Source organism: Perognathus longimembris, chromosome 7 (genome assembly GCF_023159225.1).
Source record: "Perognathus longimembris pacificus isolate PPM17 chromosome 7, ASM2315922v1, whole genome shotgun sequence".
Lineage (NCBI taxonomy): Eukaryota > Metazoa > Chordata > Mammalia > Rodentia > Heteromyidae > Perognathus > Perognathus longimembris.
The window spans coordinates 19,712,682-19,739,882 of record NC_063167.1 but is presented as its reverse complement, the minus strand read 5'-3'; the positions used below and the strand labels follow the sequence as shown (position 1 = coordinate 19,739,882).

The 27,201-nt window shown below is 40.5% G+C and overlaps 1 protein-coding gene across 1 annotated transcript in view; it reads left to right on the top strand.

Moving 5' to 3' along the window:
• The window catches only part of Ptp4a2 (protein tyrosine phosphatase 4A2), a 36,370-nt gene extending 9,797 nt beyond the window's left edge, over positions 1-26,573 (top strand). Inside the window, exons 2-6 of the mRNA XM_048350746.1 lie at positions 5,349-6,038; positions 11,347-11,439; positions 19,482-19,612; positions 22,359-22,433; positions 24,238-26,573. Coding sequence (XP_048206703.1) covers positions 5,943-6,038; positions 11,347-11,439; positions 19,482-19,612; positions 22,359-22,433; positions 24,238-24,346 — 504 coding nt within the window. The 5' untranslated portion in view covers positions 5,349-5,942 and the 3' untranslated portion in view covers positions 24,347-26,573. The remainder of the gene's footprint in view (positions 1-5,348; positions 6,039-11,346; positions 11,440-19,481; positions 19,613-22,358; positions 22,434-24,237) is intronic.
• The last annotated feature ends 628 nt before the right edge of the window (positions 26,574-27,201 follow it).

Below are 27,201 nucleotides of genomic sequence, written 5' to 3'. Positions count from 1 at the left end.
TGAGTAGCTAGGATCACAGCTGTGAGCCCCTGTTATCCAGCTTAAAAAATATATTTTTTATTAATGAAATAATGGACTCAATAAGTGGATCTTAGGTTAATGTATATACAGTGATGTTGAAAACAGGATTAAAATGATTAAAATTGTTTTCCAGGAAAATTAGTCTTTTGCATTTAAGGAAAGAAGGATGAAAGGAAAACAAATGTTACCACTTAATTTATGGGAAAGTTGCCATAGTTGAAGGAGAAAAGAATGTGTTTAACTGTATAATAAGGAGACTTGGGAGACTTAAAATGCTTATTAACTAAAGTTTTTAAACATAATACCCAAAGAAGATAGCCATGATACTTTTGTCTGGAAATGAAAGTTTGAGTGAATTAATTTAGTAGAACCATGTACTAAAAAGATTAACTGAAAACAATTAAACTAATGTCCAGTGTAGTGTTAGGATTTTACTAGTAAGATTTTTAATGTTACTAGCCAATATAATTGAAAAACTTTCAGTAAAAGTGAAGTTGGCCATTGTGCTGCTAACTGCATTTAAATCTTATTTATGAGAGGAAAATGACTTTTCTTTTTGCCAGTCCTGGCGCTTGAACTCAGGGCCTGAGCACTGTCCCTGGCTTCCTTTTGCTCAGGGCTAGCACTGTACCACTTGAGCCACAGTGCCACTTGTGACTTTTTCTATTGATGAGATGCTGAGCAATCGAACCCAGTTCTTCATGCATGCATGCTAGGCAAGCACTCTATTGCTAAGCCACATTACCAGCCCTGAAAATGATATGTTTTTTAGATGAGATTTATCTGGAGAATTGCTCATTTTTAGAGGAAAAGGTAGTATACAGTATTGAAAAGTAAATATTTCCAAGTGTGGTATGAAAATACCACAACATTTATTGTGGAAATGTAACATTTATTTTACAGTTATTTGTAGAGATAGAAGTGATTAGAAAAGGACAACTGCTAAGAAAAGTACTGCACAAACTTGAAAAATACTCTTTTTAGTTGGGTGGGTATAGGACTTTAGTAAATAACTCATTATTCTTTAAAACAGGTGTGTTTGTTGGTTGTTTTCCATTCCTTCCTGAGAACTAGGCTTTCATATCCTCTGATACCTGAAATGTTTGAAGACATGTGCTTACCATCAAGGTCATAATTTCTTTTTATAGAACTTATTGATTTCTGAACTGAAACCTGATTCTCAAGTTCCCTCCTTAAATGAGGAAGTGCAAAACTGGAACTAATCAAGGGAATAAGTATAAAAGTTGTGCTAGGTACAGTGGATCACTTCTGCAACCTTAACTAAAGGGTCTGGGATTGGGAGGATTGTGTGGTTCAAGGCCAATCTGGAAAAAGATGGCAAGAGAAAAAGATGGCAAGGCTTCATTTCAACTAATAAAAAACTGGGTGAAGTGGCATGTAACTGTCATGCCAGCTATGTGGGAAGCATAAATAGGATCATAGTCCCATATGGTCTAAGGCAAAAAGTGAGACCCCCATTTGAAAAAATAATGAAAGCAGAAAAGGCTGGAGGTGTGGCTCTAGTGCTAGAGTACCTGCCTAGAAAGGGCAAAGCCCTGAGTTCAAACTCCAGTATTGCACACAAAAAAAATCTCCAAAAGAATGTTGCTCTTTTTAGCTGGTTCACAGCTATGTTGGATTTTCATTAGTATAGGATTTAATGGATGCCTTAAAAAAATCAAATCCTTGGACTAGTAAGTGGAGGAAGGGAAACATTGTTACATTTCCTAGGTTTTAAGAAGCTAGATATAGGGTTGGGAATATGGCTTAGTGGTAAAGTGTTTGTATATATGAAACCCTGGGTTCAATTCCTCAGCACCACATACATAGAAAAAAAGCCAGAAATGGTGCTGTGGCTCAAGTGGTAGAGTGTTAGCCTTGAGCAAAAAGAAGCCAGGGACAGTGCTCAGGCCTTGAGTTCAAGCCCCAGGACTGGCAAAAAAACAAAATAAACAAAAAAGAAGCTAGATATAATTTTAATTTGATAAATGCAACATTAGAAGGATGAACAAGGGCAAGTATTACATGATAGGGCCATTATTTGTGTAGGATTGTGATGAGTTGAGAGTACGTCATGAAAGATTAGAAAAATTTCAGTTTGAAACTAGTTAACCACGGGCTGGGGATATGGCCTAGTGGCAAGAGTGCTTGCCTCATATACATGAAGCCCTGAGTTAGATTCCCCAGCACCACATATACAGAAAACGGCCAGAAGTGGCGCTGTGGCTCAAGTGGCAGAGTGCTAGCCTTGAGCAAAAAGAAGCCAGGGACAGTGCTCAGGCCCTGAGTCCAGTCCCAGGACTGGCAAAAAATAAATAAATAAATAAATAAATAAAATAAATAGAAAAAGAAAAAAAAAAAGAAACTAGTTAACCAGAAGAGAAGAAGTAAATAGTAAAGGTGACTTCTCTTAATTTTTTAAATTATCTTTAAGTAGTTGTGGAGAGGAATTGCGATTCAGCAAAGCAATTTGTGTATAATATGTGTTGTAAGTGAATTCTCTTTAGCTGTACAAATCTTCTGAAATTTTTTTTAGATGTGAAAGTGCAATAGAGTATAACAAATATTTTCTTTAAGGTTATTCTTTGATAGTAGAGATTTTGTTGTTGTTGTTTATGTTGTTGGTTGTAAGAGCTTGAATGCAGGGCCTGGGCAGGGCCTGGGCACTGTCCCTGAGTTCTTCAGGTTAATGCTAGTCCTCTACCACTTTGAGCCATGATGCCACTTCGGGTTTTCTGGTGGGGGATCAGAGTCTCAAGGACTTTCTTGCCTGGGCTGGCTTTGAATAGCAATCCTCAGATCTCAGCCTTCTGAGTAGCTAGGATTACAGGCATGAGCCTCCAGGGCCAGACATCGCTGAGCTCTACTACTTTTGAGTCACTGAGCTATTAATGTTTTTTGTTTGTTTTGTGTAGTTAACTGGAGGTTAGAGTTTGGGAGGGTATTATTTTTTTATTTTTTATTTTTTGCCTGGGGCTGTCTTGGAACCAATATCCTCAGATCTCAGCTGCCTGAGTAGCTGGGATTACAGGCTTGAGCCACTAAGGCTGGGCATAGTAGATCAGGTCCTGGTGGCATCATGCCCTCCTTTGTGACTCTAGCCCCTTTGTTTATTTGTTTTGTTTTTGTTGCCAGTCCTGGGGCATGGACTCGGCCTGAGCACTGTCCCTGGCTTCTTTTTGCTCAAGGCTAGCACTCTACCACTGAGCCACAGTGCCACTTCTGGCCGTTTTCTATATATGTGGTGCTGAGGAATCGAACCCAGGGCTTCATGTATACGAAGCGAGCACTTTACCACTAGGCCATATTCCCAGCCCCACTCTAGCCCCTTTGTAAGCACTAGTATTTGCTATATTAGTTGAGTAAGTGGATTTGTTTGTTTGCCAGTTTGGACTCAGGGCCTGAGCACTGATCCTAGCTTCTTTTTGCTCAAGGCTAGCACTCTATCACTTGAGCCACAGTGCCAATTGCGGCCTTTTCTGTTTATATGGTGCAAAGGAATCCAACCCTGGGCTTCATGCATGCTAGGCAAGCACACTACTGCTAAGCCACATTCCCACCCAGCCATGCTTCTTCTTTTTTTAATAGGCTATTTTTTGGTAATATCATTAGAGTTAACGTTAGTTTACTGAACTGACAGGTACAAAAATTCTTCTTGTTGCTATGTAGTTGTGGGAGAGAAGTAACAAAATTTTATCATGTTAATTTTATTTTTGTTAATTGTGTGAGTGTGTGTGTGTATATGTATGAGTACACCTGCTTGTGCGTGCAGTCCTGGGGCTTGAACTACTCAGTCTGGCGACTGGCCCTCAGTTTTTATGCGTAAGGCTCCTGTTCTATCATTTGAGCCTCCACTTCAGTTGTGTGGCTCCACTTCTACCAATTAATTGATTGGTTAATTGGAGCTACTCATGATTACAGGAGTGAGCCATGGGCTCCTGGCATGTATGTTAATTTTGATAGAACATATTTTTTTCCTTTGGCAGAAATTTCTTCATTGGAGCTCTCGGTACTAAGAGCTGAAAATCTAATAATGAGTTATCTTTATCCCTGGAAATGGTTCTTTCAAAATGAGATGGGAGAAATAAGATGGGATAAAGCTTGTTCTGTTTGTTGAGCAGATAAACACTGGAAAGTAGGTAGAAAACTTAATTTGAGAACTGTAACCTTTTAAGCCTGGCTGACATTACAATGTGAGTCTTTCAGTTCCTTTACTCAGCTGACACACATTAGATGTGATAACATCATTGAACCAAAAGGATTCAAACAGGTTAGAATTTCCTTGTGTTTTGCTCTGCACTGCATGGAAACCACTATTTGAGTAGTTTACGCAAATAATACCTTCTTATAAGGTCATAGTTGCAGATAATTGTTAAGGCCGATATTTGAAGAAAAGTTTCACTTTTTGGGGAGTACTTCCAAAATTGAAGGAGAAATAACTAGGGAATTAGGAGACTAGGGCTCTTGTCCTTGATTTACAGTTAGCAAGTGTTCTTAAGTCATTTTAACCTCTTTGAGCCTTGAGCACTTTAAAATAATTGTTTTTCTAGGATACTGGGGTTTGAACTCAGGACTTTGCTAGGCAAGTGCTTTACTATCCTCTGCCCAAAGCCTTTCTCTTCCTCCTTTTTTTTTCTTTTGCTGATTTTTGCCTTGGCTCACTTTAGACGTATATCCACCTAGGCTTTGCCTGCCAAGCAGTTGGGATTACAGATGTGTGCTACCATACCAGATTTTTTTTCCCCCAAGTTTTTTTCTTTCCCTTCAGGTTTTCAAATAGCCAAGGGAAAACCGTGCAGTGGTGGCTCTTATCTGTAATCCTAGCTACTCAGGAGGCTGAGATCTGAGGATTACAGTTTAAAGCTGGCCTAGGCAGCAAAGTCTGACATTCTTATCTTCAATTAACCATGGAACTGGAACTGTGTCAAACAGTAGATCACTAGCCTTGAGCAAAAAAGCTCTGGGACAGCACCAGACCCTAAGTTCAAGCTCTAGGACCAGCACCCCACCCCCCCAAAAAGCCAACGGTAGTTCATCTCTACATTTATTCTAGCTCTCAAATTCCTAAACTAAGGAATGAATACTCTATAAAATGTTTCCTGTGTTAGCTAAAGTGACTGTTCGGTGGTACAATTGGAAGTACAAGTTTAAAAAGGGGGTCTTGGGGGGATCTTATGTGTTTTTGTCTTTTGTCAATCATGGGGCTTCAACTTGGGGCCTGGGTGCTGTCCCTGAACTTTTTTGTTCAAGGTATTTACTCAAGGTTTTATGTTTGCTGTTATCAGTCTTACGTCAGTCTTCATTTTATTTATTCTTTCCTTCTCCAGGTTTTTCGTTGGAATATACGTTGCACATTTATGGCGATTCTGAGTGTGAGGGCAGACTTCTGCCAGGCTCAGCACAGCGTTTTTGCTGACAAGTGAGCTTGGAGGTTCTATGTGCCATAATTAACATTGCCTTGAAGAATCTGGACACCGAGACTGGCCTCGGAAATAGTTGGCTTTTTGTTTTAATTGGAAGCATATTTCTTTTAATGACTCCATTAAAATTAATTATCAAGTAAACAAAAGTGGAAAACAACATACACTTTTAACTTGTCTCACTAGTGCCTAAATGTAGTAAAGGCTGCTTAAGTTTTGTGTGTAGTTGGATTGTTTTTTGGAGTCGAAGGTATCTGTCTGCAGACACTGAGGCCCAAGTTGAATTTGGATTCAAGTGGATTCTAAACACTTCTGCCTGTCTTGAAGAGAGAAGCTTCATAAGAAGTAAACAAGTTGAATAGAGAAAATACTGGTCAATAATAGGCATCTTAGTGGTCTTTTTAATGTTTTCTGCTGTGAAACATTTCAAGATTTATTGATTTTTTTTTTCATTTTCCCCTTCACACTCACAAGCACGCTCACACTTTTTTATTTGCCATAATGAACCGTCCAGCCCCTGTGGAGATCTCCTATGAGAATATGCGCTTTCTGATAACTCACAATCCTACCAATGCTACTCTCAACAAGTTCACAGAGGTAAGATTGTAGTGGACTTTGCTGTTTTGGGGTTGATTTATGAGTAAAATGTAACAGCATTGAAAAATGCCTGTAACTGAATTGAAACATGGTTTATCCTATCAGTTCTGGTTTGAGTTAGTTACAGAAGATTAAAAAATGTTATGGAATTTGGGAATATCATAAAGATTATCTAGTCTGTCCTAGCCTTCTCTCTTTTTAAATTTTTTATTTTTGTCAGTCACGTGGCTTGAACTCGGGGCCTGACAGCCTTTTTGTGCCCAAGGCTCTACCACTTGAGCCACTGCACCTCTTCTGGTTTTTGTTTTATTTTGTTTTTTTGCCAGTCCTAGGGCTTGAATTCAGGGCCTGAGCACTGTCCCTGGCTTCCTTTTTGCTCAAGGCTAGCACTCTGCCACAGCGCCACTTCTGGCCTTTTCTATATATGTGGTGCTGAGGAATCGAACCCAGGGCTTCATGTATATGAGGCAACTACTCTTGCCACTAGGCCATATTCCCAGCCTCTCTTCTGGTTTTTGTTTGTTTGTTTGTTTGTTTTTTGGCCAGTCCTGGGGCTTGGACTCATGGCCTGAGCACTGTCCCTGGCTTCTTTTTGCTCAAGGCTAGCACTCTGCCACTTGAGCCACAGCGCCGCTTCTGGCCGTTTTCTGTATATGTGGTGCTGGGGAATTGAACCCAGGGCCTCATGTATATGAGGCAAGCACTCTTGCCACTAGGCCATATCCCCAGCCCCTCTTCTGGTTTTTGAATGGCTAATTGGAGATAAGAGTCTCTTGGGGACTTTTCTGCCAGGCTGGCTTTGAACGTTGATCCTTAGATCTCCCTTCTTTCCTCCTCCTCTTCCTCCCTCTCCTCCCCCCACCCTCCTCCTTCTCCTTCACTTTATCACCCAAACAAGGCAGAATTTGGGGAAATTCAGGGAAGACTAAAGCACTTGCTACAGGTCCACTGCTCCTTGCTGGGGTGATGTTGTCAAGGGCTTTTTCCTTAGTTCCCTCAGTTTGCACCAGTCTCGTCTCAATTTCTTCAGTGAGCTGCTCTCTTGTCGCAATCTATTAAATCAGTCCATGGAACAAGGGTTTGTATAAATGTTAAAAAAATTCTGCAATGAAAAATAAAATCATAGCTGGTAAATTCCTAACGAAATCCTCTAAGCAGATGTGAACATGTAAGGAACACAGTTTTATGGATAATTAAGATTATCTAAAAAGCGTTTCTAGTCTACTTTTTGGATACTCCTTTGTTTTTTAAATATCATATAAACTGAGTTTTGGATCTCCACCCTTGACTTACGTACTATGTATAATGATGAAATTTTGCTCAGTTAATAAATGTAAAGTAACAACATCCTCATGAGGCCGTTATGTATCATTGTAGTCCCTGGTGGCCAGATCTGATTCCCATTCCTACAGGTTCCCATTGAGAAGAATGGCTACCATATTCAGCTGTAGCTCTACTTCTTACCCAGCACACTGTCCTATGTTGAAAAACTTTAGTGTTCCAGTAACTACCAATGCACAATCATGACTTTAATGAGAAATATTTTTATTTTTATAAGGCAAGCACTCTACCACTAGGGCATATTCACAGCCCCCAATCTTTTTGTTTTTAACCAGAAGCATATTTTGACACAACCACACTATTCAAGACACATTTTGGCTTAAGGAAAATTTTCCAAGTACTATGGTTTTTCTTTTATTTGTTGAGCACAGCATATACTATTGTTTCTGGTTGTACAGTCTTAAGTGTGAATTCTGTTGATGTATTTATGGAGTACATAGTGAACCAGATGGTCTCCTAGGAATTCCCACTTTATTGGTAGTAGAGTTGAAGCTAATTAGAGGTTTTTACTTGGTCATACATTCTTACCATAAGAAATTGGAATAAACCAACCCTTTGACGGGTGACAATTATGAGTGTGTGTGTTGGTTAGTGGGGCTTGAACTCAAGGCCTAGGTGCTGAGCCAGAACTTTTTTGCTTAAGGCTAATGCTCTGCCACCTGAGGCTCAGCTCTACTTCTGGCTTTTAGATAGTTAATTGGAGATAAGAGTCTCAGACTTTCCTGCCTAGTCTGGCTTTGAATTGTGATCTTCAGATCTCAGCCTCTTGAGTAGGTAGGATTATAGGTGTAAGCCACCAGCACAGTTGAAGTTCATATAATAGGTGTGTGTGTTTGTGTGTGTGTGTGTGTGTGTGTGGTTTGAGCATCAAACCCAGGATAATGCACATATGAGGCAAGCTCTGCCATTGAGCTGTACTTTAGTCCTCGTATTTGGAAATTTATTATTATTTTTTGGGGGGAGGGGCAGTCCTGGGCCTTGTACTCAGGGCCCGAGCACCATCCCTGGCTTCTTCCCGCTCAAGGCTAGCACTCTGCCACCTGAGCCACAGCGCCCCTTCTGGCCGTTTTCCATATATGTGGTGCTGGGGAATCGAACCAAGAGCTTCATGTGTAGGAGGCAAGCACTCTTGCCACTAGGCCATATTCCCAGCCCTTATTATTATTTTTAATTATTATTTTTCTAGTCCTGGGGCTTGAACTCAGCCTGAGCACAGTCCCTGAACTTTTTTGCTCAAAGCTAGTGCTCTACCACTTGAGCCACAGGACCACTTCCCCCTTTTTTGAATCGTTTATTGGAGGTAAGAGCCTTGGAATTTCCTGTCTGGGCCAGCTACCACACTTGCAATCCTCAGATCTCAGCCTCCTGAGTAGCTAGGCTTACAGGTGTGAGCAACTGGCCTCTGGCTAATTTCTTATTTTTTAATTAAGTGTAGCTACTGGAGCTTGAACTCAGGGCCTGGACACTGTCATATAACTTTTTTGCTCACGTATGCTGTTATACTGCTTGAGCCACAGCTGTACTTACAGCCTTTTGGTGCTTAGTTGGAGTCTCACAAACTTTCCTGCCCAGGCTGGCTTCAAACTGTGATCCTCAATCTAGCATTTGAGCCACCAGTGCCTGGCTTAAGATTTATTTTTAACATTCCTAACTCAATGTAATACTTCTACTTTTCCTGAGTCCTGATAATAAGAAGTCCTTTAGCAGTGTTAATAGCTTTTCTCTAGAGATACTGAGAGATAATAAATAACTATTCATGACTGATTTATACTTACCATCCTCTGAAATTCTTAACTTCATGTACAGTGTACGAATTGATTCCAGGTCTGTGCCCTCAGGTTGTTCCGTCACCTCTGAAGGTTGGCTGAATTACAGGGCACCATTTTCAGCTTTGGGATTCTTTGTCTATATACTCCACAGATAGTAAAGACCACTCTCCCTCTACGATAAAAATATGATGGCCCCTTGAAGATAGTCATTGGTCTAGGAGTCACTGTGAAAGGAATTTTTTTCTCTCTTTAAACCCAGGGCTTTGCAGGAGTGAGGCAAGCATTGATCTTTATCTGTAGCCCCTTAGGATGAGTTTTAAAAGAGCCAAGCACCTGGTTATAATTGTGCATTAGTTATCTTTTTTTGGTGTTGTGCAAAAGGGGGTACAGTTACATAATGCAGTGAGTACATATCTTGTGATATCTTACACCCTCATTTTTCTTTCCCTTCCCTAGATCAGGTAGGCATATATACAATACCCAGTGTACCAAAATCATATACAGTAACCACATGGTGTACATCAAAGGAATTTCACCTAGAACTTTAAATGTAATGTCAACAATAGAGCCCTCCTGTGTCCTTCTCTTGGAGTTGTTTTTGCTTATCTTTTTTTGTTTTGACTGTCTACCATTTGAGCCACAGCGCCACTTCCGCCTTTTTCTGTTTATGTGGTACTGTGGACTCCATCCCAGGGCTTCCTCCATACTAGGCAAGTAGTCTACCATGAGCCACATTTCCAACCCCATTAGCTGTCTTTTGTAAAACACCACTTTTCCCTTTTAATTTCAGAATTGTTTCTTTTTCGGGGCTGGGGGTGGGGGGGGCTGGGGGGGGTCCGTCCTGGGGCTTGAGCTCAGGGCTTGGGCATGGTCCCTGAGCTACTTGTTTGCTCAAGGCTAGTGCTCTTGAGCCACAGGGCCACTTCTGGCTTTTTTGAGTAGTTTATTGGAGATAATCGTGGAATTTCCTGTCTGGGCCGGCTTCCAGCTGCAATCCTCAGAACTCAGCCTCCTGAGTAGCTAGAATTACATGTGTGAGCCACCAGTGCCTGGCTTCAGAATTGCTTTTATGTATTTTTTTTAAAAAAGCAGTAAGTAGCTGGGTATGGTGATATACCCCATATATGTTTAATCCTAGCAACCCAGGAGCCAGAGTTTGAAAGATCTTGAATTTGAGGTAGCCCTGACAAAATTAGGGAGACCATACATCAAAAATACAAGCTGTTTGGGAAGTGATCAGAAGAATGATGGCTACAGTCCAGCTATGAATAAAAAGTTAGATCCTGATTCTGCTAGTAAACTGGTCATAGGGTTAGGTAGGAAGATGGCAGTGCAGGCCTGCACGGGGCAAAAAATACAAGACCCTACTTAAAAAAAAAAAATCCAAAGGGTTAGGAATATGGCCTGGTGGTAAAGTGCTCGCCTCGTATACATGAAGCCCTGGGTTCGATTCCTCAGCACCACATATTTAGAAAAAGCCGGAAGTGGCACTGTGGCTCAAGTGGTAGAGTGTTAGCCTTGAGTAAAAAGAAGCCAGGGACAGTGCTCAGGCCCTGAGTTCAAGACCCAGGACTCTGTGTGTGTGTGTGACCGTGTGACCTTTAAAAGATTTTGTGGCCTGGCACCATTGGCTCACTCTTATAATCCTAACTTCTCAGGAAGCTTGAGATCTCTCACACTTTAATGCCAGGCCAGGCAAGAGAGTCTCTAATCTTCAGTTAACCAGCAAAAGGCTGGAACTGGAGTTCTGACTCAAATGGTAGAGTGGTAGCTTTGAGCAAAAAAGCCTGGGGGCGAGTTCAAAGACTAGCACACATAATTTTGTGACTCAGACCTATAATCCTAACTACTCAAGAGATCTGAGGATTTGTGGTATAAAGCCAGCCCAGGCAGGAAAGTCTGTGAGACTCTTATCTCCAGTTAACTGTTAAAAAAAGAGAAGCAGAGCTGTAGTTCAAATTGTCTGGAAAAATGAGTCATTTGTCTCTTACTGAATGTACATATAGGTCTCTGTTGTGTATGTTACTACAGTGTGAATGATTTGGACCTTTGTCTAAGATAAAGATACCTCATCCAGAAATTAGCTGATACATTTTGCCAAAGTAGATTTAATTATTTCAACTTACAGTAATACATGTCTAAAGCTTTGGTTGCAGATTCTAAAAGCAAGTTCCCTTTATAATTGTTTTTCTTTAAAGGAACTTAAGAAGTATGGAGTGACAACTTTGGTTCGAGTTTGTGATGCTACATATGATAAAGCTCCAGTTGAAAAAGAAGGAATCCACGTTCTAGTGAGTGTGTAATGTTTTGTTATAAATAAGTTATACCATTAAGTATAGATATTTATAAAACTTGACACTTAGTACTTGTTACTTTTTAAGCTTATAGTGCAGTATTTATAGCAATTTTTAAAAATGTCTTTGGATCAATAAATTTACACTTTTGTTCATTTGTGTACGAGTCTACAAATTCAGAGTATTTTCAACAAAAAGCAAATTTTAGTGCACATGTTTCAAGAAAGTGGGAATTTGCATTTTGTATTTTTAGGAAACTGAGTACTTTTATTTTATTACTAGTTTGAATTAGCCAAGTAATTATTATTTTTAGGGGGCTGGTACCGGGATTTGAATTCAGCCTTGAGTTCTCAGCCTTTTCTGTTCAAGGCTAGTGGCTCTACCTTTTGAACGACAGCTTTACTTCTGACTTTTTGTTGGTTAATTGAAAATAAGGGTCTGAGGTTTATCTGTTTGGACTGGCTTTAAAACTTGATTCTCAGATCTCAGCCATTTAGTAGCTAGGATTGCAGGCTTGGCCACTGACGCATGGGTAACATCAGACATTCTTCATTTCACATGTCATTTGCTACTCTACATGTAGCAAATTAGTTAATATTTTGTGGATGATTGTAGAGAACAAAAAGGTGGGAGATGAAGGGAGGTAGAAGGAAAGGATAGTATTACAACATTTTGTTAGGTTTCTGAGCAGCTTTTTTCTTTCTTTCACCAGTCCTGGTGCTTGAACTCAGGACCTGAGCACTGTCCCTGGATTTTTTTTTTTTTTTTGGGGGGGCTCAAGGCTAGTCACTTGAACCACAGTGCCACTTCTGGCTTTTTCTATATGTGTGGTGCTAAGGAATTGAACCCAAGGTTCATGGTTACGAGGTAAGCATTCTACCACTAGGCCATATTCCCAACCCACTGAGCAGTGGATAGTTCAATTTGAACATAGAATTCTTTTTTAGTGAAATTCCTTTTTAATACCTAAATAATGCTATTTCCTTTACAGGAAACGGGAGCCTTGAATTAGTTAAAACTTTGTCTTCTTCCCTAAATGGTTATCTAAATCATAGAAACAGCTTTTACGAGCATGTAATGGAATGACTTTATAGTATCTATATCCTTTTTGTGTCAGTCCTGGGGCTTGAATTCAAGGACTGAGTTTTGTTTTTGTTTTTTTTCCTCAAGGCTAGCACTCTCCACTTAAGTTACAAGTCTACTTCCACCTTTTTGACAATTAATTAGATATAAGAGTCTCATGGACTTTCCTGCCCAGGTTGGCTTCAAACTGCAATTCTCAGATATTGGCCTCCTGAATAGCTAAGATTACAGACATTAGCTACCAGTACCTGGCTAGTCTCGTGTTTTGTAGAACTATTTCATTAGATTGTGGGAAAGCAATGTAGAAAGATGAAATGGAATATGTGTAAGTAATTAGAAAGTAATAAGGAAGGTAGTCCATAGATTCCGACCGTGTGTGTGTGTGTGTGTGTGTGTGTGTGTGTGTGTGTGTAGAAAGTATTGAGGTGGTTTTAGCTTACCCTTGTACTTAACTAGACAAGGGCTTTATGAGTTGAGCCATACCTCTAATCTGTTTTGGTTTAGGTTAATTTTCAAAGTTTTGCTTTATTTTTATTTATTTATTTTTTGCTTGGAACTAGCCTTAAGCTGTTATCCTCCTACCTATAGACTGGTTTCTGCTGGGCTAACCAGCACTTGCCACACATATCTGGTTTGTATTGAGATTACTACTTAGTAGCTAGGATTACAAGTGTGAGCTTGGCTTATTTCTGATTTGTAAAATGTCCTTATTTCTTTTTTGATAAAAATGTAAAACTAAGCCAGGTGCCAATGGCTCACTCCTGTATTTATTCCTAGCTACTCAGAAGGCTGCTATCTGAAGATCACAGTTTGAAGCCATCCTAGGCAGGAAAAGTTCCTGAAACTCTTACCTTCAATAAACTGCTCAGAAAAAGTTGGAAGTGTTACTGAGGGTCAAGTGGTAGAGCACTAACCTTGAGCAAAAAGAAACTCAGGGATAGTTCATAGGCCCAGAGCTTAAGTAGCAGGCCACGACAAACAAACAAACAAAAATATATAGCCAAACACTTCTTTAAAATTTCGTTTTAATAGTCTAACATAATTTGCTTGTATTCTTATTTTTAAATGGCATTAAAGACTAGAGATAAACGTACCTGTAGAATAACAATTCTTATCATTTGGCCTTATTAGCACTGTTTTTTTTTTGGCCAGTCCTGGGCCTTGGACTCAGGGCCTGAGCACCATCCCTGGCTTCTTCCCGTTCAAGGCTAACACTCTGCCACCTGAGCCACAGTGCCCCTTCTGGGTGTTTTCCATATATGTGGTGCTGGGGAATCGAACCTAGAGCTTCATGTGTAGGAGGCAAGCACTCTTGCCATTAGACCATATTCCCGGCCCCAGCACTGTGTTTTTTAAAAATAAAAATAGAAACAAGAACTTCAAACTCTGAAGTTAACTAAATACAAGTAAATTTCTCAGTACTATGAATGTTTTCTAGTCAGTAGATGAGAAATGAACTTGTTTTGCTATATGGTGGGGTGAGAAAGTAAATTTGGGTTGGCTGTGGTCTGTTTGAATCAGTAATGTTGGTAAACACCTTCATGAGATAGAAGTGAACTAGAAATACTGAATCTAGTTTGTAGATAATAGTGGTAGGTCTAGGATTTATTTCAGGCCTTTACATTTAGCCTTTTGTGGGCTAGGAATATGGCCTAATGGTAAAGTGCTTGCCTCATATACATGAAGCCCTAGGTTCGATTCCTTAGCACCACATGTATAGAAAAGGCCAGAAGTGGCGCTGTGGCTCAAGTGGTAGAGTACTAGCTTTGAGCAGAAATTAGCCTTTTGTCTTGTTTTAAATAGTTGTTATCAGATACAGTAAGGTCTAACTTAACCTTGAAAAAAATAAGAGTATTTAGCATTAAGTTTGGAATTCTTTTTTTCATGTATATTTAAGATGGAGTCTCAATTTACAAGAGTTATCAAGAGTTTTAGGGCTGGGGATATGGCCTAGTGGCCAGTGTTTGCCTCGTGTACATGAGGCCCTGGGTTCAATTCCCCAGCACCACATATACAGAAAATGGCCAGAAGTGGCGCTGTGGCTCAAGTGGTAGAGTGTTAGCCTTGAGCAAAAAGAAGCCAGGGACAGTGCTCAGGCCCTGAGTCCAAGCCCCAGGACTGCCCCCCCCCCAAAAAAAAAAGAGTTTTAAACATTTCACTATAAGAGGACTTTCCAATTCTTTGGATGCTTTTGCAGATCAAATCAAGGCATATTGATTGTTTGTTTTGTTTTGTTTTTTTGGCCAGTCCTAGGCCGTGAACTCAGGGCCTGAGCACTGTCCCTGGCTTCTTTTTTGCTCAAGGCTAGCACTCTGCCACTTGAGCCACAGCGCCACTTCTGGCCATTTTCTGTATATGTGGTGCTGAGGAATCGAACCCAGGGCCTCATGTATACGAGGCAAGCACTCTTGCCACACTAGGCCATATCCCCAGCCCATCAAGGCATATTGAATAAACTAATTAATGGTGGTTTCAGCTGTGTTAATTTGAGGTTAGATATTTCTAAATGAATCATTTTTTGGTGGGGGGGGCGCTTAAGGTTAGTGCTCTACCATTTTGAGCCACAGCTCCACTTCAGGTTTTCTGGTGGTTCACTGGAATTAAAGAGTGTCACAGACTTTCCTGCTTGGACTGGCTTTGAACCACAATCCTCAGATCTCAGCCTATTTAGTAGCTAGAATTGCAGGCATGAGCCACCAGTACCTGGCCTAAGTGAATTTTTTTTTTTTTTAAAGAAATTGTACAGTGTGTGAGGGTGATCTGGCAGTAATATCTGTCACCCTACTGATAGCAAGGCTTGATTTGGCTGATCTGGGTGGCTAGGCAGGTGTCCCCTTCCTCCCTCACCGCTTCATGTGCGTCCCTCCAGAAGTATGCTTGGCCTGAGAGGACGACCATCCTCTATAGAAGAGGGACTGGTCTTTGGTCAAGGGTATACAAGTTAGCTGTGCTCCCCTGCTGGAACCTCCAAACAAGCTCTCAAGATACTGTACAATTGGATTCTGGTGTTTTGTGGGTTTTTTTTTTCTCTTTGAATTTTATCACATCTATCTATCTATCTATCTATCTATGCATGCCAGTCCTGGGCCTTGGACTTAGGGCCTGAGCACTGCCCCTGGCTTTTCTTTGCTCAAGGCTAGCACTCTGCCAATTGAGCCACAGCGCCACTTCTGGCCATTTTCTGTATATGTGGTGCTGAGGAATTGAACCCAGGGCCTCATGTATACGAGGCAAGCACTCTTGCTACTAGGCCATATACCCAGCCCCTATTTTATTTTTTTGTTTATGTGTACTGAGAAATCAAACCCAGGGCCTCATGCATGCTAGGCAAGCTCTCTACCACTAAGCCACATTCCAGTCCCTGAAAAAGTTTTTAAAAATAAAAACTACTTATATGAGTAAAAGAAGCATATTTTATGCTTTCGTTTTTTAAGTCACACATTTAGGGTGTGTTATAAATTAAGTTCCTGACTAAAGTACTTACTGGTCTTACTGCTATTTGCAGTTAAGTTCTGTAGTGACATTTATAATACAGCCTTTTTAATTATGGGGCGTAGTTGACAATGCAGACATAATGTACCGTTATGGCTAATGGGCTACATGAAATGTTCTAATGTTGCCAGTGAATAAATCAATTAATCACTGTAGGTTTTCTCTTTTTTCGAATTATTTTTTCTCTGTGTGTGTGTGTGGTTGTAGGCCTGTGGCTATGGGCATGCACATGAGTGGGTGTACTAGTCCTGGACCTTGAACTCAGGACCTGGGCGTTATCCCTTGAGCACTTGAGCCACAGCTTCACTCCTGGTTTTTTTGTTTTTGTTTTTGTAATTTATTGGAGATAAGAGTCTCAGGCTTTCCTGTCTGGACTGACTTCAAACCAGGATCATTAGATCTCAGCCTCCTGAGTAGCTTGAATTACAGGCCTAGCAACCTTACCTTAATTTTTAAACAAAGTTTCCAACAGTTTTGTGTTTTTTTTTTTGCATTTTTGTCCTTGGGAGCAGGGATAGGGGATAAAATTTGAATCCTGCCCATTTATGTGTTTGTTAGGACCTCTTGCTAGGTTGCAAAGACGATAAGACTGTGTATAGCAGTAAATGCAGGTAGGGTCAAAACAACACAAATTGATAAGTACCAAAAGAGAAAGGGCCAGGTGCCCATGGCTCACACCTGTAATTCTAGCTATTCAGGAGGCTGAGCTCTGAGGAATCAACGTTTGAAACCAGCTTGGGCAGAAACTCCAGTTAACCACCAGAAAACTGGAAGTAGACCTGGACTCAAGTGGTAGAATGACAGCCTTAAGCAAAATATCTTAGGGACAGTGCCCAGGCTCTGCGTTCAAGCCCCCCAGTACTGGTATAAAAGAAAAAGAAAAAGGGATACTTGAGGAAGTGGTTTCCATTTGCTCATGAGCCTATCTGGCATTTTCAGCATTAAACAAGGTATCTACAATGTAGACATACTTTTTTTGTTTGTTTGTTTTTGCCAGTCCTGGGGCTTGGGACTCAGGGCTTGAGCACTGTCCCTGGCTTCTTTTTGCTCAAGGGGCTAGCTAGCACTCTGCCTCTTGAGCTACAGCTCCACTTCTGGCTTTTGTGGTGCTGAAGAATTGAACCCAAGGCTTTGTGCATTCTAGGCAAATACTCTACCACTGAGCCACATTCCCAGCCCTTTTTTGTTCTTTTAATGCCAACCCTGGGACTTGAACTCAGGGTTGACCCTGATTTTTTTTCTGCCCAAGGTTAGTGTTCTGCCATTTGAGCCACAGCTATGCTTTGATCTCTTTAGGAGTTAATTGAAGATAGGAGTCATAGACTTTTTTTCCCGGGCTGGCTTTGAACCATGATCCTCAGATGTTAGCCTTCTGAGTAACTACAATTACTGTGTGAGCCACTGACCCCCACCTAAGGCATAGGTTTTTTAAAAATTGCCAGTGTGGTGCCTTAAACCCCACCTACTCAGGAGGTAGAGATCAGAAGGATCTCAGTTGGGTGCCAGCCTGAGCAAAAAGTAAGAGTCCTTATCTCAACCAATAAAAAGCTGGGCATAGTGGTGCACACCTGTCATTCCAGCTATGCAGAAAGTGCAGATAGCATCATGGTCCAGGTCAGTTCCAGGCAAAAACTGCAACACCTGTTCAAAATGTAACTAAAGCAACTGGATAGATGCCAGTGGCTCATGCCTATAATCCTAACTACTTACGAGGCTGAGACCAGCCAGTTTAAGGCCAGCTGGGGCAGAAAAGTCCATAAGGTTCCATCTCAGCAAAATGCCATGGGGGAGGGAGGTGTGGCTAATGTGGTAGAGTTGTAAGCCATGGGCAGGAATGGTGGGAGGGAACATGAGAGTCTGAGTTCAAGCCCCAATTTTGGAAAACACACAAACATAAATATATACTTATATATGTATTATACACACACACACACACACACACACACACACACATATGACAAAGAAGAGCCCAAAATGTGACTCGTGATAAGAGCCCTTAGTAGCCAAGCACAAGACCCTAATGAGTTCAGTCTTCAGTACTGAAAAAAAGTCCTTATTTTTTTTTTTTTTTTTTGGCCAGTCCTGGTCTTTGAACTCAGGGCCTGAGCACTGTCCCTGGCTTCTTTTTGCTCAAGGCTAGCACTCTGCCACTTGAGCCACAGCGCCACTTCTGGCCGTTTTCTGTATATGTGGTGCTGGGGAATCGAACCCAGGGCCTCATGTATACAAGGCAAGCACTCTTACCACTAGGCCATATCCCTAGCCCCGTTATTTTTGTTTTCAAACTTAATAATATAAGGACAAAGATGGCAAAATGTTTTTGTTAGATTCACTAATTATTGGATATATCAGAAATTTTTCTCTAAAGATACAATAGCTTGATAGTTATCTGGGAATAATCTTCAAAAAATACATAGGGCTGGTGACTCAAGCCTGTAACCCTAGCTACTCAGGAGGCTGAAAAATGAGGATTGAGGTTTCAAACCAGCACAGGCAAGAAAGGCCGTGAGACCTTTATCACCAGTTTAACCACATAAAACTGGAAGTGGAGCTGTGACTCGAAGTGGTAGAGCACTAGTAGCTTTGAGCAATAAAGTTCAGTACAGCACCCATGTCCTGAGTTCAAGTCAGTGACCACCACCCCCCAAACAGAAAACAACACACAAACAACAGCAACAAAAACACTTGGAGAGACTAATAGAACTTTAGTTGGGGACTGGGAATGTGGCCTAGTGGTAGAGTGCTTGCCTCGCATACATGAAACCTGGGGTTTGATTCCTCAACACTGCATATACAGAAAAATCCAAAGTGGTGCTATGATTCAAGTGGTAGAATGCTAGCCTTGAGCACAAAGAAACTAGAGACTACACAGGACTCAGGCCCTGAGTTCAAGCCCCAGGACTAGCAAAACAAAAACAAACAAAAAACTTTAGTTGCTATATTTTGCCAAAGAAGACTTTTAATCATGTTAAGAAGTGTTTACCCTCTTTTATTTGGTCTTGGCTTTAATTATAGTTTTCTTTATTATGTCTAATCACTACTCTACTCAGGTATAGTATTTGAGAGAATACTAGCTCTTATTATGGCTCTGCCATTGAGATCTTTGCACGATAAATTTAGATATTCACGACATGATAGCATTTTATGGATAAGATTTAATTTATTTGGCAAATTTAAATTTTGACCTGGGATAATTTTTCAGTAGTGATCAGAATTGTGTCAAGAGTAGGTAACAGTACAAGTGGAGCTGTGGCTCAAGTGGTAGAGTGCCAGCCTTGAGCAAAAAGCCTATAGGACAGCACCAGGCCCTGAGTTCAAGAGCATACACAAAAAATTGGGCAACTGTATTGTAACTATTGTTAGTTCAGTTAGGTCTGCCCTGTTTACTCTTTGCAGCTCTTCTGCATTAGGAGGTTAGTCCCAGAGAAAATGCCAATTTAATGTAAAAGTCAATTTCATTTCAGGATTGGCCATTTGACGATGGAGCTCCACCCCCTAATCAGATAGTAGATGATTGGCTGAACCTGTTAAAAACCAAATTTCGTGAAGAGCCAGGTTGCTGTGTTGCAGTGCATTGTGTTGCAGGATTGGGAAGGTAACAGCCTTTTGTATTTCATCTGGTTGTCTAGATTCTGAAGCCATGTTGCACTTAGTTGTTGTCTTATTTTTTCCTCCATTTTAAGTAATCAAAGATTTAGGTCATTGAAGTGGGTAACAAAATTGGAATCATTTTAGCTATTACTGAGAAATCTGCACAGTTAATTTTGGATTGAGAAGAATAGAAAGTTAATAGGTAGAGAGCAGATGGTTGAACCTTAAGCTCTTGCAAGATACATAGACGGTATAGTTGACATTGATTTTAAAACCTTTTCCTCTGAGCATTCCTTGGAATGGTGTCACAATACTTTCATCAGTAGCAGATTAAATGCCAATTTATGATGTGCACTTTGACTCAAAACATTTAATGCCAGCTGCCATTGCCTGAAGGTGATCGTGACTCAGGCTGTTAGTTAGCTCTGCTTAGATGTTTTTAGTGTGATACAGTTTCTTCATAAGTCAGAAGTTCCAGACTAACCCCAGAGGCTGAAGATAGTGTTTATAACTTGACTTGGGACAGTTGTATATCTGGTATCTGTTACCCTTAGGTAGTCCAAATTGATGGCCCTGTATAATTAGCTTTTTAAAACACCATTTACTTCATGGGGAACTATGCAATGGCTCTGTTAAGGCATATTGTCCTTGTTGATGATAAGAAGGATGAATACATTCTGAGACCTGACTTGGGATAAGTATGTTCTTCCCTTCCCTAAAGGGGCGGGGGATGGGGGGAGGGCATTTCTTTTGTTAGATTGTTCTTTCCCTTTGTGGCAGTATTGGGGTTTGAATTCAGCACTTTGTGCTTTCTTCTTCTTTTTTTTTTTTTTGGCCAGTCCTGGGCCTTGGACTCAGGGCCTGAGCACTGTCCCTGGCTTCTTCCCACTCAAGGCTAGCACTCTGCCACTTGAGCCACAGCGCCGCTTCTGGCTGTTTTCTGTATATGTGGTGCTGGGGAATCGAACCTAGGGCCTCGTGTATCCGAGGCAGGCACTCTTGCCACTAGGCTATATCCCCAGCCCCATTGTGCTTTCTTCTTGATATGCTTGATGGGCTTTTCCTCCAGTTTTTGTGGGGTGTTTTTTATTTTTATTTTTTTATTTTGGAGATGGACTCTTGTGGACTTTTCTGCCCAGGCTGGCTTCAAACTGTGGTGATTCTCTAGATCTCAGTCTTCTTAGTAGCTGGGATTGCAGGCATGTACCACTGGTACCCAGCTTCTTTGTTAGGTTATGAAGAAATATAGAAGTAATGATCCATGATCATTACTCTTACCTTTGGCATTCTTAGCTCAATGAAAGGATTTTTGTTGAAAAACATATCATCTTTTTATTATTTGGTAAGGAAAAATTAGTTTGTAATGAAAATTCTAGGATACTAGAGAATAGTATATTTTTGCCATTTAGTTTAGCTTTTTTTTTTTTTTTGGCCAGTCCTGGGGCTTGGACTCAGGGCCTGAGCACTGTCCCTGGCTTCTTCTTGCTCAAGGCTAGCACTCTGCCACTTGAGCCACATCGCCACTTCTGGCCATTTTCTGTATATGTGGTGCTGGGGAATCGAACCCAGGGCCTCATGTATACGAGGCAAGCACTCTTGCCACTAGGCCATATCCCCAGCCCCAGCTTTTTTTTTTTTTTTTTTTAATAGAATCTTAGTAGCTTAGTCTGGCCTTATACCATATCTCTTTTTATAGGTTTAGACTTTAGTGCTTTACCAAAAATAGATAATAGTAGAGATGTTATATTAAAGAGTTATTTCTACTATGTAAGAAAATATCAAGCCAGACATGATGACTCAAGCCTATAAGTCTAGCTCTTTGGGATATGGAGAAGGAAGCTTGAAGTTCGAGGCCAGTCTGGGCATAAAAGTTTTCAAGACTCCATCTTATATAATGTCTAGTCCAGGTGGTGTGCCTCTATCATTCCCAGCAACTGGGAGTGTACACGAAGGAGGAGTGCAGCCCAAGGTGGCTCAGGCATAAGCATCAAGACCTTACCTTGAAAATGATCAGGGCAGGGCTGGGAATGTGGCTTAGTGGTAGAGTGCTTGTCCAGCATGCATGAAGCCCTGGGTTCAATTCCTCAGCACCACATAAACAGAAAAGGCCAGAAGTCGCAGTGTGGCTCAAGTGGTAGAGCCCCCTACCATTGAGCAAAAGAAGCTCAGGGACAGTGCCAAGGCCCTGAGTTCAAGCCCCAGGACTGGCAAAAAAAATAAACAAACCCCAAAAAGCAAAAAATGACCAGAGCAGAAAGGGGGCTGTAGGCATGGTTCAAATAATAGAGTGCCAGAGATCAATCCCTAGTACCACAAAAAAAAACAAAGAAAAAAAGATGTCTGTGTAAGTATATGTGGAGGAATAAAAGCTCAAACTTTGCTTTGTTCTGCTAATATGTAATCCTAGGTTAAAGAAAAAATACCTTTCAAGTACTTACAGGTGGCTCATACTTGCAGTCCTAGCTACTCATGCTGCTGAGATCTGAGGATAGTGGTACAAAGCTAGCCTGGTCAGGAACGTCTCTGAGACTATTATCTCCATTTAACCACCAAAAAGCCAGAAGTGGAGCTGTGACTAGTGGTAGAATGCTAGCCTTGATCAAGAAGAGCTTAGGGATAGTGCCTAGGTCCTGAATTCAAGCCCTAGGACGTGTGTGTGTGTGTGTGTGTGTGTGTGTGTGTGTGTGTGTGTGTGTGTGTGTGAAATTCCAAAGATTCCTGTATATTTACAGATGATTTTCTTTCTTCAGGGCACCTGTGCTGGTTGCACTTGCTTTGATTGAATGTGGAATGAAGTATGAAGATGCAGTTCAGTTTATAAGACAGTGAGTATGAAGCTTTCTTTTCAGAAACACATAGAGCAAGATAAAGCAGGAGGAAAGAATTAAGGAAAGCATACCATTTGAAGAATAGAATTATTTACTACCTTGGGCCTTAAAACATTGGAGACAAAAAAATTATGGCAAATGATAGTTTTTTAAATTTAGGTGTCAAATCTGGACTTTGTAGAATATTTCCAGTGTATGGTTTGATTACCTAGAACTCTTGGTTAGAAAGGATCTCATGGTGTATTTCTCCTTTTAGTAAATTCCAAAATGGCCTTCTAGATGCAATATTGTATGCCCAAAAGACAAAAGGAATGTATAGAGAAGCAGTTTACTTACCTGAGATTCTAAGTGACTTGTTCAGGCATAAAATCATGATGGTAGTGCCCAAACAGAATCTTGGCATTGGTCTAAAGTAGTGGACCGTTTTTGTTTTATTGTCCAGAATTATCTGACAATTATTGTCTTGCTCTTATCTTTTGAACACTTTCTTTCAATTTAAAAAAAGAAGAAAAAGGAAAACAACAATAAAAAGAAACGGACAGAGGCTGGGAATATGGCCTAGTAGTAGAGTGCTTGCCTCGTGTACATGAAGCCCTGGGTTTGATTCCTCAGAACCACATATATAGAAAAGGCCAGAAGTGGCGCTGTGGCTCAAGTGGTAGAGTGCTTTCCTTGAGGAAAAAGAAAGCAGGGACAGCGCTCAGGCCCTGAGTTCAAGTACCAAGACTGGCAAAAAAAAAAAAAAAAGCAAGAAAGAAACTGACAGAGCTAGGTGCCAATGACTCTCATGTCTATAATCTGAGCTACCCAGGAGGCTGAGATCTGAGAATCACAGTTCAAAGCCAGCATGGGCAGATACACTCATGAGATTCTAGTTCCACCTAACCAGTAAATACCCAAGAATGTATGGCTCAATGGTAGAGCCACTTGAGAGGAAAAATGTAAGCAAGAGCTTGAGGTCATGAATTCAAATCCCAGTACCTGCACCAGGAAAAAAAAAGACTTGAGGGCATGAAAGGTATGGTAGTTCTAGGATGGTAACATACGTCAGTGCCATCTGTGTATGTCTTGAGCTTGTTGCCTCATGTTACTGTGTTTTGAGGCATTCACTGGAATATATTACCACCCTAAAGCTACCATTTATTTTACTCCCTTGCTTTTCTTTCTAAACTACAGAATACATTAATTATGAAGAGAATGGTCAGATAACTGGACAAATAATTCTGATATTTAATGCCAGCAATGAAAAACTTCTGTGTTTCTTAGGAAGGTTTAGAAAATTCATGTTATAGTTTAGATCTTTAAAATACGATGTGGGTGGCTGGGAATGTGGCTTAGTGGTAGAGTGCTTACCTAGCATGCGTGAAGCTCTGGGTTTGATTCCTCAGTACCACCTTAAACAGAAAAAAACAGAAGTGGCACTGTGGGGGCTGGGGATATGGCCTAGTGGCAAGAGTGCCTGCCTCATATACATGAAGCCCTGGGTTCGATTCCTCGCACCACATATACAGAAAATGGCCAGAAGTGGCGCTGTGGCTCAAGTGGCAGAGTGCTAGCCTTGAGCAAAAAGAAGCCAGGGACAGTGCTCAGGCCCTGATCCAAGCCCCAGGACTGGCAAAAAAAAAAAAAAAAAAGTGATGTGGGGAAAATGAAAAGTGATGTAGTATGGGAAATCTGAGTTTTTAGCACAGTGGGATTGTTAGAAGGACTTAAGCCGTAAATAATGCATTTTGGTGAATCAGCTTTTCTTTTCTTTTTTTTTTTTTTAACTTGAGAATGTATGCTCTTCTTATATTTTCAGAAAAAGAAGGGGAGCATTTAATTCCAAACAGCTGCTTTACTTGGAGAAATACCGACCTAAGATGCGATTACGCTTCAGAGATACCAATGGGCATTGCTGCATTCAGTAGGGAGAGACAAACAAAGGCTTATTTGATTGTGGCATTTAGAGGGAACTCTTGGTACCTGAAAATGTGAATCTGGAATCTTACCTGTGTCATCAAAGTAGTGATGGATTCAGTACTCCTCAACTCCTAATGATTGGGAAAAAATAACCAAAAAGGTCTCCTCTATAACCTAAATAAAATGTTTGAGAATGGAAAAAGGGATTAATTCAATGAAGGATGATTTTGCTCCTCGTTTTGGAGTTTTAATTTCTGCCAGGATAGAATGATTTCAAAATCTCCTTTTTTAACTTTTTCAAAATGGTCTCTAAGGAAAACCAGCAAAATATTAACCTGTGCAGAACCATCTGTTTGGGGAGCACATTCTTCCATTATGCTTGGCACATAGACCTTCTTGTGGTGGGATTTGTGGGGTAAGGAGCATATTTTCCCCCTTTTTTCTCCTGTCTCCTGCCCCCTGCCTTCCCCTGATAAACATTGTAGATGGACTAGAAGCCCTTGTTGCTGTAGATGTGCGTGCAGTCTGGCAGCCTTAAGCCCACCTGGGCACTTTTAGGGAGGAAAAAAAAAAGCACCAAAAAACCCCAAACAAATCAGTTACGCATATATATGTGAATGACCCAGGTGATTTTTAGTCTTTCCTGATGATGGGGTGTTCATGTTAGTTTCTTTTCTTCAAAGCCCCAATCTATCATTAGGCAAAGTAGTCAGGAGCCTTTTGTTTTTGTAAATTACTGGGAAATGGCATTTGAAGAGGAGTGTGCTCGTACAAATTAGCTGAAAGTAGAAATATTTTTCAACCATTGACGCTAAATGGGCATCCCAGAAGCTTGTTTATTGAAGACTACTCAGGCCATTACTAAAGATATGTCCAGGCAGAGAATTGGTATACAGTGGTACACTGTAGATCTGGGGGCTATAGCTCTATTCTGACTTTTCTGAAAGTCTAATTATGTCAGAATGCTTATAGCTTCAAATTATTTTAAGATGTATTTGTACCCTAGATTTCCAGAAACAAAAGAGCAACAGCAAATTCACAGTATTTTGGTCTTGAGAAATGCCTGGGTGGTTATTTTCCTAACTGCTCCCTATATGTACAGTTCAGCTTAGCCACTGATTGCCTTGTTATTTTCTTACTAGGTTCTTCCTGACATAAGGAATAAAAAAATCACCAGTTTGGAGTTAGCAATGCCTAGTGAGTGTGTATCCACAGGCTGTACCAGGCAGGGTAAACAAGCAATACCAAGCAACCCAGATGAATAGCAAAGGAGTTATGTTGCTTGGGAGGTGGTGTGGTAGCATGTTTGCAGATTCTCCTCTGGATTCAACATTTTTCTCATTTGCAGGAGGCACTTAGAACCAGGCTGCAATGACAAAGGCAGTGGAGAGACTTCGTCAGGGGCTCTCACGCTATTTTTCACATAAAAATTAAATTGCAGATTAGTATTTCCCTTCTTCTAAGGCTCTGAATCCAAGCTCAGAGTCACTGTGTCCCTCTGGAATTTACTGGTCCGAGCTATAAGCGTCTGCCTCATTTTGTAGCATCAGCTAGGCCAGTAGGAATGGATTGGGACCGTGTCTTACACTGATGATAATACCTCACATGTTGGCCGGCTATGTGAACTGCCTATTTTCCATTGCCAGAGTTTTGATTTTTAACTTAAGTGCAAATCTGTAGATTTTTCTCTTCCCTCATACCAGAAGATAAAAATAATGCCTTTTGCCATTCATTCTAGAATTTGAAAGTAAAAAAAAAAAATGATGGTACTAACCAAAATTCTTTTATTTTTGAACATGACAGTAGATACTTAATATAGACTCAAGATTAGAACATCATACTTTCTAAGTGTAGATAAAGGCTGTTGATTCTACGAGTTTTGATCAATACCATCAAAAAACTTTTTCATTTGACATGCTCTAAATTTTATCGACTGCCTATATCGGTGTCAGTACCTGCCTAAGGAGAATTACATTCCTGGTTCTGTGAGAAGGGTGTATAAAGCAACATGAAACATTTGCCCTTATTTTGTTTATAATTGCAAACTGATGTTCTCAGAACTGGATTTTCTTTCTCTCAAAATTAGAACTTTTTGTTGTTTTGGATTTAATGAAGTATTGCTAGCTGAAGCCAGTTTGACATAGAAGCAATGTCAGACTGATGAGAGGTGTGCAGCCTGATTAAAACCAAACCCTGAACCCTTTTAAAGAACAATAAAACATATTTTACATGCTCTCTGTATGTTTTTTTTTCTCTCGTAAATTGAATCTATTATGTTTTCCCCCTCCTTCCTTTCTCTCACTGCTGTTCTGCCAGTTTATTACAAGGACGTTAAAATAGAGGTTGGGAAATTCAAATATACCATGCTATGCTTGACCTTAGTTGAGATGTATTTCAGATTTTTCAACTTAGTTCTTGGGTACCAGGAATTCACATCTTCTGTTTTCATTCAAAGGATTTTACATCATAGGTATTCTTTTTTTGTGTGTACTAGAATCCATCCCTTACCTACCTGTTTATTAACTTTCCCTTTCAGATGTTACTATCAGCATACAAACATGCTGTTATTTATCTTACATAGTAAAAACCTCATTTGAAGGAGTGGAGCTGTGATTTATGAGGTGGTAGAGCACTAGCCTTGAGGGGGGAAAAATTCAGGGACAGTGCCTAGGCACTGTTCAATCCCTAGGAATGACAAAAACAAAACCCAGTAACAGTGCAACTTCTTTGACGCCACATCTACCTAGCAAAACTCAACCAATATTCTCCTTTCCTCTTTTGAGTCCATTACGGTTTTGAATCCGTAAGGATCACTAGAACCTTTGAGATACTTAATCCAGTAATCAAACTCTTCCCCCGTCTC